Source organism: Phalacrocorax carbo, chromosome 2 (genome assembly GCF_963921805.1).
Source record: "Phalacrocorax carbo chromosome 2, bPhaCar2.1, whole genome shotgun sequence".
Classification (NCBI taxonomy): Eukaryota; Metazoa; Chordata; class Aves; order Suliformes; family Phalacrocoracidae; genus Phalacrocorax; species Phalacrocorax carbo.
Genome location: NC_087514.1, coordinates 121508311 through 121522282, shown reverse-complemented (window position 1 = coordinate 121522282; position 13972 = coordinate 121508311). Strand labels below are relative to the sequence as shown.

At 40.8% G+C, this 13972-nt stretch overlaps 1 protein-coding gene across 4 annotated transcripts in view; it reads left to right on the top strand.

Moving 5' to 3' along the window:
• The window catches only part of NOD1 (nucleotide binding oligomerization domain containing 1), a 30673-nt gene that overhangs the window by 4587 nt on the left and 12114 nt on the right, over positions 1-13972 (top strand). For 3 of the 4 annotated variants that reach the window (XR_010371677.1, XM_064444159.1, XM_064444160.1), the window contains exons 2-7: positions 3593-3931; positions 5784-5958; positions 7188-8991; positions 11087-11170; positions 12231-12314; positions 13872-13955. Coding sequence is in view for 2 of the 4 variants with exons in the window: in XM_064444159.1 (XP_064300229.1) it covers positions 3716-3931; positions 5784-5958; positions 7188-8991; positions 11087-11170; positions 12231-12314; positions 13872-13955 (2447 nt within the window). In the remaining 2 variants the exon portion in view is untranslated. The remainder of the gene's footprint in view (positions 1-3592; positions 3932-5783; positions 5959-7187; positions 8992-11086; positions 11171-12230; positions 12315-13871; positions 13956-13972) is intronic. The other variant, XR_010371678.1, reaches the window with a different exon arrangement.

Genomic DNA, 13972 nt, shown 5'->3' with positions numbered 1-13972 from the left:
CCCAAATAAAAAACCATTAACCCCACCCCCCACCCCTCATCAAAACAGAATCATGTGTGTCAGAATCTTACGGACAGTGTGTTTCTGGAAGAGAACAAGCTTGTTTCTCATGTTGATCAGGACTTTTAGGTGCTGTTGCACCTGGAACTGCTACTGTAGAAAATGTTTGTGTTTACCTGAGTCTGAGTAGGTCCTGAAGTTTCTTCCTGTAGCTGATATGCTTTGCTACAAATGTGTACATACCTGCCTTCCTCTTAACTACATGTGGCGGAAAGTCTTTTGGTTTCAGCACTGTTTAGGTGTTCAGCTGCTCATCTGATGTGACATTTTCTTAGTCTATGGATGGTGGAAATTTCAATTTTTTCTTACTGAAAGAGGCTGATGAAAATGACTGTTTTCAGCAGTAACTGGGTGCTGTGGGTTTTTTGCCTTAAAGTCAATATTGCCACTGAAAATATCACTGAGCACCTCATCATGCACAGAATTTATGTTGCCAGCTCTGACTTCCCTGCTCGGCAATTTTGCTCTTTCTCCTTTTCTTCCCTGATGCTTAGCCTCACTTTGTATTCTTTTTTGATGGCTGTCTTGTTTCTCCACTGTCTTGCAGATCACCCTGTGTGAAAGGGAACATGCTCTCTCTTGCAGTGTATATATGCGCACTGCTTCCAAGAGCAACCGGGTTCTATACTGACTTGGACTTAGTCAGGTGCAGGGCAGGTATTTTTGACACCTTCTGGTCTTCCCATATTTTCCATGTTCTTGTCCTTTTTCTGTATACTTCTTTCTTTTCCTATCCTCTTTGTAGAGGGATCTGAAAGAGTGAAGAAAATACTTCTATTTGTTTTGTACACATGACAGCACTTTGGATCATTATTATGGTTTCCTGGATGTTTGTCTCAGTTCTTCTCACAAAGTAGGAAGAAAGAAAATGTGTTAGGATAATGTGGTCCTAGAATAACCAAAGCAAGCAGGGAACATTGGGTAGATGCAGTATCTTGAAAGAAAAGCGTTAATATTTCTATTGCATGTGTTTTAAGGTGACTCTATCTCTTTAACTAAAGGCTTGCAAAAGCTTTAGTGCAAACGATGTTTTCAACATTGTTTGGTCTTCATGATAGAGTTAATTTATGGAATGAGCTTTCTTGAACAAAGAGATGTGCCACTGTGGCTTCTAGGAAGCTGAGTGACTCAGAAATCAGCCACTTCATCTGGTGGGTCATGTGAATGGCGTAATGAAAGGTTGATTTGTCTGAGTAGATGCAGTCACTTACTCATGTGGTAAGAAAGTCAGATCACTTGGTTACATTCCCTTTGGTTGAAAGAGTTTTGCAGTTTTGGAGTTGGCTGTGATCCAAAACAGTTGTGTTGGAGATATATAGAATTTGCTTGGTCTCAGCCTTTGGAGGGCTCAACTCTTAATGCAGTTACCTGCATCTGTGCAGGTCAGCGACCGTAGGTTAGGACATGTTGGTCTCCTGAAATCAGAGGACCTAAGCTGGTTTGCCCTGTGGCTGTAAGTGTAGCTAGGTAGTATCACTAAAATGCAGTAGTATAAACTGTGTGTTTCCCCAGCGTCAAGCAGGAGAAGCTATACTCATGCAGGCTGCAGCTTCTAGTGTGGAAAACCCATAGAAATGAGTCTGTTCCAGTGGCAGGTCACCAGAAGAATCTGTGAGCTGGCAGGGCTCAGTTATGACTTGTCAGGGAGTGCTGGGGAGCATTTGGGAAGTTTGCTGGCACTGTAAATGTCTTGGGAAATTGTGAGAATTTTGTAGCAGCAGAGCTGACGCCTTTACAGAATTGCTGAAGGGCATTGTGTTTTGTTTTTATTAATATAACTGTAATGAGAATGGGAGAACATTCTTCCAAATATCCCTTGACCTGCTGAAGCAACAGTAGGTTTTACCTGTTACTGGACTATGTTAGTATACCTGTTAACTGCCAGTAATTTGTGTTAATCACGGAAATTCTCATTGACTGTGTGGAGGTGATTCAGTTGCGATCTTGCAAAAAATCTGCTTTTTGCATGGGAAATCGTATGTGCAAGTTTCATACCTAAATAGTACCTAAACGAACTTATTGTTGAATTGTAATTACAATATAACTTCATGCCTGCTGTATGGTATATTAACTGCAGTTTAAAAAATACCCCAAACCCTTAGTAGCACAATAGAGAGCAGTCTGATCCTGATTCCTACTGCTTGATGCTTTGTAAAGAAAAATGGAAATAAATGGCCATCTAAAAAGAGCTCCCAAAAGCTGGTATAGAGAAAGGGGGCATACACAGTATATATACTTGTAGACAGGGAGAGAACATTCATGCTAAAGAGTATGCTTTCTAAACAACAACCCTACAGCAATGAGAGGGTTTCCTGAGCCTGCAGCTGTCTGAGTTAATGATCATGTTGTGTCTCCAGGTGTACATGTGGGGGCTGAGGCTGGGCATTCAAGCCTAAGTGTTTGCACAGTCTTTAAATGGATATCTTCATTACAAGCAGTATTGTGTGCAATCTCTTGCTTTTGTGAAGATGGAGGTGGGTTGGATGCCCAGTTCAGTAATTAATATAAATTTTGATGCTGTCTTCCAGGCCTAGTTCATCATATGGGGAAAGAATCTGTGAATTCAGTTAATTTGTGCAACTCCTGCTCAAGGAGAGGTCCAGATTTTTTGTGTGAATCACTAGAGATGGGATCTTGTATATTTACAACCACTTATTTCCGTCCTTTCTGTAACATTATTTTTCAGATTCTGAAAATCTGTATTTTTAACTTTTATGGTTACTCACCTGAATTTGATAAGATGAACAAAATTAAACCAATGCGATGATATTTTTGCTGTTTTACACGCTGTCTGAACCAATAGCTTTAGGAGGTGTGAAGTGCTCTGTGCCCTTTAGTGGTGTATTAGCTCTGAAATCTACAGCAGCATTTTCACTGTTAACATCATTTTACTCTTGGCTATCTTAACAGAAGTATCTGATCAGTGGTTTTCCCATAGTCTCACTACTGCCCCTCAAACCTGGTGCCCTGAAGCTAAACACTTTTTCCTGGTTTAGCTAAAAGTGTGTCAGAGTTCACAAGGCCTCGCTTACAGGGACAGTTATCATATTGGCAGCACTTTATACAGGGCCTGTTGTTGTAACAAAGAAAAAGCAAAGTGATCGCTACTATAAACTAATTCCTCTTACAAAATTAATTGCTATGAAATATAATCTTATTCTGTTTATTTTCTTGTCCAGACATGTTTGGACAGATGCCCTGCTTTGTCTATTAAAACATGAAAAGCTAATAAAAAATATTAAATTATATACTAAGAACAAGCAGCTAATAAAAGCAAATGCCAGTGGTATTGTTTGAGGCAAGCTACAGTAAAGTACTGGTATTAGAGGGGAGACTGCCAGCAGTAGATTATTTTTTTCAAAACCTGAACAAATAAGTGGAAGTACCCGAGGAAGAAATCAGAAATTTTTCTTAATAAAGTTGGCCATGATATTACTCAGAAGTTGGAGGTTATTCTTTGATGACTAATTGAAGGATGTATCTGCACAGGATAAGGTTTTAAACTGAGGTTCTATACAATTACTTTTTACAGGCTTGGTAATGTGAAGGACAGATTGCCTGTTTCCCCAAAGTTTACTCCAAGCTGACTTCTCACTGCAAATGGACAGTTTGTCAAAGATGAGGCTAGGTGGAGCAGCTTCTTGCTATCTCAACTATGGAAGGCCAACTTTGTGCTAACTTGGAGATTTCTGTGAAAAAACCTGCAGGAGCAAGTCCTCCCTCCTTCATTGCTTTGTTGAAGGTATACCGAGAACTTCTGGTCAGTAGAATCCGAAACACACAGTGTTTGATTGACAACTTGATTAAGAACGACTACTTCTCCACTGAAGACGCAGAGATTGTTGTCCAGTTTCCAACACAAGCAGATAAGGTATTCATTTTATTTCACTAGCTGGCATAAGCTTTTTGTTGCTTTCAATTTACCACTGGGTTTTATGGGCTTACCGGGCAATTTTATGTCTGACGTCATTTCTAGTCTTTGTTATTTTGGAGTTTTCCTACCCCATTTCTTCTGGACACGTGTCTCCAGCACATTTATTTCCAGCATGGCTGGCACTGCTTGTAACACCCGTTAGCAGCTGTAAGAATGAGCAGGATGATAATTGCTGTTCCCCTCAGCTGCAGCTTTGTCCTCTGATAAGGAGGTGATCACAGTGGCTGTTAGCATGCAGCTTGCTACATGCAAGCCTTCGTTACTGCACAGAGTATTGCAGTGAATATCTAGTTCAGGATGCTGTGGGACAGATCATCCTGCTTTAGAGGAGGAGAGACAGAAATGAAAATATTATTTCAGAAGTTAATGATAGTGTGTTGTCTGTGTACACACCTTCCCTCCTCTTTAAAGACCTATGTTCATTGTAAATGTTTGTACGGAAAATTGATATCTCCTGATGCATTTGGGTTTTTGATTCATCTTTGAACATCAGTAGCAAAAATTATTTCCTGGTCTTTTGATAGAAGAAGATTATCACATGTACAGAGTTGGTCTTTGCATCTTGACTTAACACGAACTCCTGATCTGTTTCCCTCATGAACCAGTCATGCAGCTTCATAATAGTTAGAGGTAGGCAAACTGTAAAAAATTCAGATACCTTGGACTTCACTAACAGTGCAGATTTTCATAAAATAGTAATTCTTGCTGGTGGGTTGAAATGGTAACACAGTGCTCACTTTGTGCATAGGGTCAAAGCTGTATAAATGCACGCTTTATCATAATCTCCATTTCTTATTGTTCAGCATAATATACATGGTTGTTGTAATAAAGCTGAGGGGGAGGCAGTGCATCAGGAGTCTAAGCAGAGACAGAGCAGGCCACAAATCTAAGTGAAGTCTACTCTGTGGAAGCTTCTTTGCAAGGCTTAAAATTGCTTTTTAGAGCATACAAATTGTCAAAAAATACCATGCTTTTGCTGTGTTGTATGTACTTCACCCTGCTTTAAGCTCACAAGAGACCACAGTCTCTAGAAGCCTTTGTCTGGTTCAGAACTGAATTCTTCATTCATTTCCAGCAAGAAGAGGATCCAGACATTCAAAATGGGCCTCCAAATGATTGCTCTGTCCTGCAGAGGATTTTGTTCTGGGGCTGCTCTGTACTGGTTGCACAGAGATCAGATTCTGCCTTGCCTTTAGAGGTAACGCTTAGTCTTGAACTGCTCCAGCCACTGCCTGGTAGCCATTAGTTTTAGAAACAATTGTAGGCAACGAGTCCATTGTACAAAGAGAGCCTGCAGAATTGAGTTGCTGTGTTAGAAGGAAGTGTTGTAGGTTTTTGGATCGGCATTAAGATCCAGAGAGAGAGTCTGCCTACCTTGCTCTGGATCTGGCTAGATCCTGAAGTAAACCAGAGGGTGAATTTAGGGCACTGAGAATCCACCCCTTTCCTTTTATTTTAACCAGCATGGGATTTAAGATACACTGTCTGGCCAGGCTGAGGAAATCATTTGGGTTCCCCATTGAGTAGCGGTATTTATGCATTTTGTTTCTGGTTAGCATACGATTTAGCTACAAGCTCAGACCTTAATTTGCAGAGCCAACTTTCTTGCAATGTCCAAATGCACATAGAAAGCTGGTTATGTGATGGTTCAAATTCAGAGCTAGATTTTTAATTCAAGTTTTTGATTCTGGTGCTCTGTTCTGGTCCAAAAAGGATCCTAAAGCAGTCTACAGGTGTAACTGTGGCAAAATGCTGTGCATCACTGATCTTTCACGTGGTGTTTTTTCAGGTTCGCAAAATTCTAGACCTGGTTCAGAGCAAGGGAGAAGAAGTCTCAGAGTATTTCATCTGTGTCCTGCAGAAAGTCACTGATGCTTACTATGAACTTCAGCCTTGGCTGGATGAAATAGGTTACAAGCCTTCAGAGAATATTTGTAGTAAACCTGTGGTAAATACAGATCCAGGTAAGGTCATGCATCTATATCCACTCCCTTAGAACTACCTTGCTAAGCAGGGAGCTCTAACCAGGTGATGTGAGAGTAAGAGAGTCTAGGCAGGCACAACCAGGGAAAAGAAATGGGCGCATGCTTTCCTTGCTAGCAGTGGTAGACAGATAATTAAAAGGCACACTGTATAAGGCAATGGTCATGTTGATATATTACATCCTGTTTTGCTAACGTCAAGCTCTTTCTGCATTTGTTTTTGGATATGTAGCATAATGGCATAACCACCTTGTGCCAGCTGTAGTATTTTCTAGGCCTCTGCCACAATTTATTAGCAACGCTGTGATGTTTTGGCAATGCAGTAGCCAGTAATTCATAATGAAGACAGTCAAGCAATGAGGCAGGTTGCACAGTCAGGCTGTGCAGTCTCCATACTTGGAGGTTTTCAAGATCCAACTAGATAAAGCCCTGAGTAACCTCATCTCATCTCATAAATGACCCTGTTCTGAGAAGGAGGTTGGACCAGAGACCTCCTGAAGTCCTTCCCAACCTGAATTATTCTATGATCCTAAATGATGAGTTATACCAAAGTCAGAGTTAAAACTATTGCAGAAATAAATGTTTTCCTCTTGAGAGGTTTTTTCATACTATATAAATACAAGAATTACTTTGCGCCCATCTGAAGCAAAGTTTCTGTTGCAATAAAACCACAAGCCAACATTGCACAATAACTGAGACTTTTTTTTTGTCACCTTAAAAAAAATCTTTTGAGGTGCCTGGCACCCAGTTTCTAAAACACATGCCTTCTATTTACAATAATAAAAATTACCAAACAAGTTAGGAAAGAATAACAACCTACCTTATAGAAATTGCAGGTAGAACATAAATATAGTGAAAAGGCAGATGGCGAAGCTAATCAGTGACCACCAGCCGCTGCCTTTGCAGGGAGTAAAGCAGTCTTTAAAAAAAGGTTAGGGGCTTGGCTTTGAGTCTCAGCTGAAAGATAGCAGCCCCTTAAGCAATGCAGTGTCAGTACCAGCTTTCAGGAAATGGTGGCTCACATGTTACCTCTTTAATTAGCACCTGCATTTCCCAGCAGAGTGATGATGGCAGCACAAATAAATAGAAGTAATCTGCCAAAGAACCAATTTTACATATAATTATTTTTAGTTTATTCCCCCCCCTCAGTTCCCAAAGAGGTGGGCCATCATATACATATGGTTTTTAATAATAGTTCACTGTCTTTTTAGTTAGCAGGTATCGCCAGAAACTCAGACATGAATTGGGACGGGACTCTAAGTTTGTTATGTCATATGCTCAGAGGGAAGAGATGCTGCTTGAAGAAATCTACTCTAACAGTATTATGGAGCTGGTCAGTTTTACTAATGAGAGTCTAGGCAAAGTGTCTCAATTAGAAGCCCTTTTTGATGATGCAGTTGGGCTAATTAATGAAGATGGAGAGACTATTTATGTCTTTGGCGATGCGGGAATTGGAAAATCCATCCTGTTGCAAAAGATACAAAGCCTTTGGGCCAGAAAAGAATTGGACATAGGGGCCAAATTTTTCTTCCGTTTCAGATGCAGGATGTTTAGTTGCTTTAAGGAAGATGAAGCCATATGTTTGAAAGACCTACTCTTCAAATATAATTGCTACCCAGACCAGGACCCCACCGAAGTGTTCCATCACATACTGCAATTCCCTCATACAGTTCTTTTCACATTTGATGGCTTTGATGAAATCTATTCCAACTTTGATCTCAGTAGTGTTCCTGAGATGTGTTCACCCAATGAACCCATCCACCCCCTAGTGCTGCTGATAAGCCTTCTCAGAGGAAAGCTGCTTAAGGGATCCAAGAAAATTCTTACGGCAAGGACAGGAACTGAGATCCAAAGAAACATCATTAGAAAGAAAGTGTTGCTCCGTGGTTTCTCCAGCAATAACCTGAAGGAATACGCTGCCATTTTTTTCAAAGATGAGGGGCAGCGAACACTGGTATTGAACCAGTTGGAAGCTAACCCCAATCTCTGCAGTTTGTGTTCAGTGCCTTTATTTTGCTGGATTATCTTTAAATGCTATGAACACTTCCATTCCGTGTTTGACAGCCACGAGCTTCCAGACTGTTCTGTTACATTGACAGATGTGTTTTTACTCATGATTGAAGTCCATCTGAACCGATCTCTGAAAACAAGTTTGCTGAGGAACAACACCAGAAGCCAAGCAGAGATGTTCAAATCAAGAAAGGAAACTCTTCTAGCTTTGGGTAAAATGGCATACAAAGGGATGGAGAACTCTTTCTTTGTCTTCGAGCAGGAGGAGGTCTCATCAGCAAACATCTCTGAAGAAGATTTGCAATTGGGCTTTCTCAGGACAGTTAAAGGTTACAGTGGCTGTGATGATCAGTCCACTTACGAGTTCTTGCACTTAACTCTTCAGTCTTTTTTCACAGCTTTGTTCCTGGTTATTGAAGAGAAAGTGGGTGCCAAGGAGTTACTTCAGTTTTTCAATGAATGTTCTTCCACTGAGACTGCCCAGCCTACTTGCCTCCGTATTCCTTGGTTGAAGAAACAGCTAGCAGCGGAGGATCCTTTCCGAAATAATGAGCACTTTCATTTTACCAACCTGTTTCTTTGTGGCCTGCTTTCTAGATCCAAGCAGAAGCTCTTCAGACATTTAGTTTTGCCTGCAGTCATTAAAAAAAAGAGAAAGACCCTCATGACATACCTTGGGGAGAGCATGAAATCTCACCTGAAAGGCATCTCTCGGTCCAGGCTTGCAAAGTACAATCAGATCCAGGTCCAGCCCAACTTTGTTTGGATGCTCAGGTGCCTTTACGAGACTCAGAGCGAGAAAGTGGGGAAGTTGGCTGCCAAACGCATGCATGCCAATTACATCAAGCTCACATACTGCAATGCCTACTCTGCTGACTGCAGTGCTATTTCCTTTGTTGTGAATCACTTTCAAAAGCACCTGGCTCTGGATTTGGACAACAACAACATCAATGACTATGGAGTCAAACAGTTGCTACCGTGCTTCAGCAAGCTTGCAGTGATCAGGTAGGATTCCGTGCAAGCAGGTCCTTGCTTATCCTCGGTTTTTTGCACAAACAGCTGGGCTGGAGGAATTGATCTTAAAAGTGGAGAAAGATTAGGATTCTTACTGCTGCTGGAAATTAGTTTCAGACCTTCTGAAGTCTTTGTTCAGCCAGTCACAGGAGCAGGGACAATCTGTGAATTTGGAAACCCAAATGGTTCGTAGTTAAACAGCCAGGACTGTTTAAGGCTGTAGGTTTAGTTAGCTCTGTCTCAAACTGTTTTGTCTCTTAAGAGGACTTTTATGGGGGAGCGTGCTTAAGGGAAAGGAGAGGAGACAGAAGTCCTCCATTATCTGAAGACTGCCTGAGCCTAACTCTGCCTTTGGTCATATGGGATAAGAGAGGATATGCTATTCCCAATAACCCTTGATCAAAAGCTCTGAATTTCTTGCTTTTACATCCTGCCAAGATGTCTGGCTTTCACAGAACAAAAGCTAACATGTAGTACTTCATGAAAGGATGTAGTTGGAAGTCTTTAGATGTGGCGCTTCCCTGAGGTGATGCAGAGGGAGGACATGGCTTGGTGTGGTCAGGGAGAACTAACTCCACCTCTAACATCACAGGGCAGATTGTTCCACTTCCAGCCCTTAGAGGTTGTGGCATGTCACTATACCTTATTTGTCCAAACATTTAGGTGCAGAAAACCAGGAACTTCAAATATATCTTATTTTTAAAGCTCCTTCAGCCTCATGAGAATTTTTTTTTAATAAATGGATTTATTCCTCCTGGTTAGTTGTGTTCTGCCTTGTTTTCCTCTAGGACTAAATCAAAGCAAGTGACACTTGTTTTTTCCAGTTAGTTGCAAATCAACTGACCTCCCAAGAGAAAGCAATAAGAAAACCTGGGGAGGGGTGGGGGTGGGTGAGCGGAGTGAGTCAGTATGTAAAACAAAACAAAGAAGAAAAGGACAGACTTTCATTCTTTGTCCCTATCATATGATCATGCCATACACAATGTGATCTTAACACCATCCCCAGCACTGAACCAGTCTGTTAGGTTGCCTTTTTGTTTTTATGGTTGTTCTGATATTAGAACTTTGATTTCTAATCACCAATTTCTGCAGTTCAAGAAGTGTTTTTTCTAACAGCTTAACCATCCCTTTCAAAGAAGCGGACTGCTCTGATCTGTACTAATTGGCTCTGATTTCTCCTGTGTGCTTGTGCATTCCAAAGGGACCAAGTTACTAACTAGCAAGAGCCAGGGATGCTGTTGGTAATGAGGGTCTCTGAGCAGTGAATGTTCAGCTTTGGAGTTTGAGTAGAAACTAAAGCTGGTCAAAATTTTTTCACAGGGATAGCTTTACCCAGAAAACATGATTCATCAGAGTTGGAATGCTTCATGGGAACCCATCGATTTAGGCAAGATGAAACAGCTTGAGAAATTAAAAAAACCAAACAAACAAAACACCAAACCAAAACCACAAAAAAAAAAAAAACCTACAAACCCCCCAAAATGCACCCCAAAACAACTGTGAAAAGAAGTATTTTTAGTCTGTGAATGACTGACATTGATTTGTTTCCCGTCTAGTTGGGACAATAAAATTAGAAATATCTAGCACACCCATGGGACTGCAGTTCTGTTTTCTAGCCAGCGTTTTTCACAACCTTTATTCAGTGGAGCCTGAATGTGTTGTGACTTTCAAGATGCCTGGCTTTCACTAGGTACTCAGAAAGAAGGTTGCAAGAAGAGTAGTTTACAAAGCTTGCTTTTGCTAGGGTGTCAAGCAGAATTTCTTCCTGCAATCACAGTAAGCGCAGGAGGAGGATGAAGCATTTGTGTCTGGTGTCTGACTTACTACATTTTATTGTTTTCAGTTCTGTGGACAGCGTCCAGAGCATTACCTTGGAGATTTGGGGCTTTTTGTTTTCTGTTGTTTTTGAAGTGAGCCATATGAAACTGAGCTTACATTTCCCTTAATGGCTTTTAATATGTGGTATAAGGACCTCTTAAAATATCAGAAGAAAAGGCACAGACCTCCAGTCGTTCGTTAACTCATGGGTGATGAACACTTGTAATCTGTATTGATTCAAACATTCTTTTCTTTCCTTTCATTCCAGGCTCAGTGTAAATCAGGTCACAGATCATGGAGTAAGGATCTTGTACGAAGAACTCTCCAAGTACCAAATTGTGACTTTCTTGGGGTATGTGCTGATTGGGAGCAAGCCAGTAGATATTGATACTAAAAAAGAAAACTGCAATGCTGACAGTACTGACGTGGCAAAGGTGGGGTGGAAACCACAGTTATCTCCTCGTTTACTGAACATAAGCTGCATTTTGTGTCAGAAATGATTCAGCAGCCATCCTGTAACAGTTCACTGGGAAAAGGGCCACAGCTTCCTCCTCCATTGCACTGCGTCACAGGGTGGCCTCTACTGAGATCAAGCCCTTCTATAACACAGTGCGGACCACTGTCAGGTTACTGAACTGTGTGGGCATGCTAGTTTTATACCTAAAGACTTCTGCTAGCTGTGGAGAGGGGAGAGAGAGCGTGCAAGCAAGAGAGTGTGTGCTTTATAGCTAAAGCCTCCTGTTTTCTCTGCTGTAAACTGATTTGTTTCAACTATGCAAAGCAGATAGAGCTTGGCAGAGACTAGTATGAGAAACACAGTTTCAAGTATCATGTTCATGGTACCAATTTCTTTAAGACCTTAATTAGTTCTGAATCGAGTTGAAACTGGAAGGCATGTTAGCTCTGCCTTCCTGCTTCTGGTTAAGTAGCTACATAAAAATGACTTTTTGAGAAGTGAAGGTGAATACCAAGAATCGCCGACTTCCTCCATTGCCCTAATGTAAGTAAATCTGCTCAGGTATCTGATCTTCAGTAATATTTGCAAGGGGATTTTATGACTTTTAGAAGACCAAAAATACATTCTTCTGGTGTTTTCTCTTCTGAATTCTCTTCTGGTAATATTTCTGTACTAACACCAGAATAAAGGGAAGCTTTGTATGCTTGGGGAGACCATTTATTTTAAAAATTGTATAAATATTTTCCTATGATCTACTGTCTGGTCTCCTTGTATTTTGTATCTAGCCCTTCACAATATGAATTGTACATCAAAATAGAAATACAAGCAACTGTGAATGTGTACAAAGCCATACAATAAAGATAGATGCTGTCTGTGCATTGTAAAACATTGAGGATGTAAATATTAAAGTAACAGCAGGAATAATCTGATTTTACCAATGTAATTTTTCTTTAAGCTTATACAACAATCAAATCACTGATGTTGGAGCCAAGTATGTTGCAAAACTAATTGAAGAGTGCTCAAGCCTTGAATACGTTAAGTATGTGGGATTTTTTTTTCCTTTCTACAGTATCCTAATTAAAGTAAAGCAATTTGAAACAGGAGGGAGAGTGGAAAAAAGACAAAACTTATGTTTCAAATAAAATATCACATAGGTTGCAGTTGTATATTCTTTTGCAGTGGTCTAGCAGTGAATGGCAGCAGGTGAAACTCTTGAATCTATACTCTTTACTGGAATATAATAGTAAGCAAAAGGAGACCACGCACCCTGTTCTTTACCTAAATCCAGTCTGAGCAGCTCAGTGAGTCTTAAATGGTGGATGAACCTTGCTGCCCCTTGCAATAGGCAAATTCACTTGTATTTAGTACCACGCTTCTTCATCTCTTGTCTTTTACTGGCCAGTGGAGTCAGGCTGTGCTGATGTCATACCTCAACTCTGAAATTCCCCAAATTCACTTGGTGAGTTGTTCCCTTTAATTCCCGGAACTTCCCCAGGTAAGAGTGTCTGGCCATGCACAGCACTGGTTTTACATAAAGGTAGTTCATTAACCAATGGTTTAATTGTGACCATAGCAGAAAACAGAGGTAACTACAGCAATGTCAGGTGCTGGTATGAACGTAGCAACAGCAACCAGACAGGGACTCTTGAGTTCTAGTCCTTGTTCTGCCACTAACTTGCTCTGAAACCCCACACTAGCCCCATCCTTCCCATCTGAAATATTTGCAGAGTTTTGAAACCCCAGAGCACTCTGGTTCTTTCGCTGCTTTGATACAGTGATTTGCTTATTTAATACAACTTTCATAAAAAAGCCTGTTGGAAGATGGTTGCTTTCAGGCTGCGTAGTAACCCCAGAGGTTATTTTGAGATAGAATGCATATTCATGTGCCTGAAGTCAGTCAAACAAGCCAGTTTTACTTTATGTAAATGTAGCGAGTTGAGAGGTTTTTGGGTTTGGTTTGTTCTTTACTTTAATGTATATGCAATTGAAACTTATCTCTTCCTTGAACTCCAGCCATTTGATATCCCCACACAGGCCAAAAAAAGAAAAGGTCTTCTGTAGAGTGCCAGCCAGAGACACTGCTGCACCGACTGATGCCGCTATCTATAGCCTATGCTCAGAACAGAAAGACTTGAAATTATTACAGTCTGCGCTTATCAGCTGCAGTCTGCTCTGGAGCCACACAACCGATATTCTGTTCCCTGTGGCATCATGAAACATGCTGCATGTGATTCATGTACTCTGTAGCAACTGCTGATATTACGAACTGTATTAAAAACGAGGCGGGGGTCCTTGTTTTGAGGATCAGTTCCTAAAGCTCATTTCTGACATACTGAGCACTAAAACTAAGACTCTACAGTAATACTTCTGATTCAGAGGGCTGACATGCAAAATATGTAAAAGACAACATAAAATTATGTCTTTTAATCAAAGGCCAAATGCCTGGATATTTTTTTACCCTAGGTTAATCTTTGATGACTGTAGCTAGCCTCCAGAGTTAATTAGCCTTAAATACTTGTATTGCTTTCTGAGCTGGTGTTCTAATAGCTGTACTGTTGTAAGTGATGTACCTCATCAGTTCATGTATTTTGTGCAGAATAGGAGCAAACAAAATAACGAGTGAAGGAGGGAAGTGCCTTGCCCAGGCCATCCAGAAGAGCAAGACAATGTTTGAAATTGGGTGAGTTCAGTGCTAAG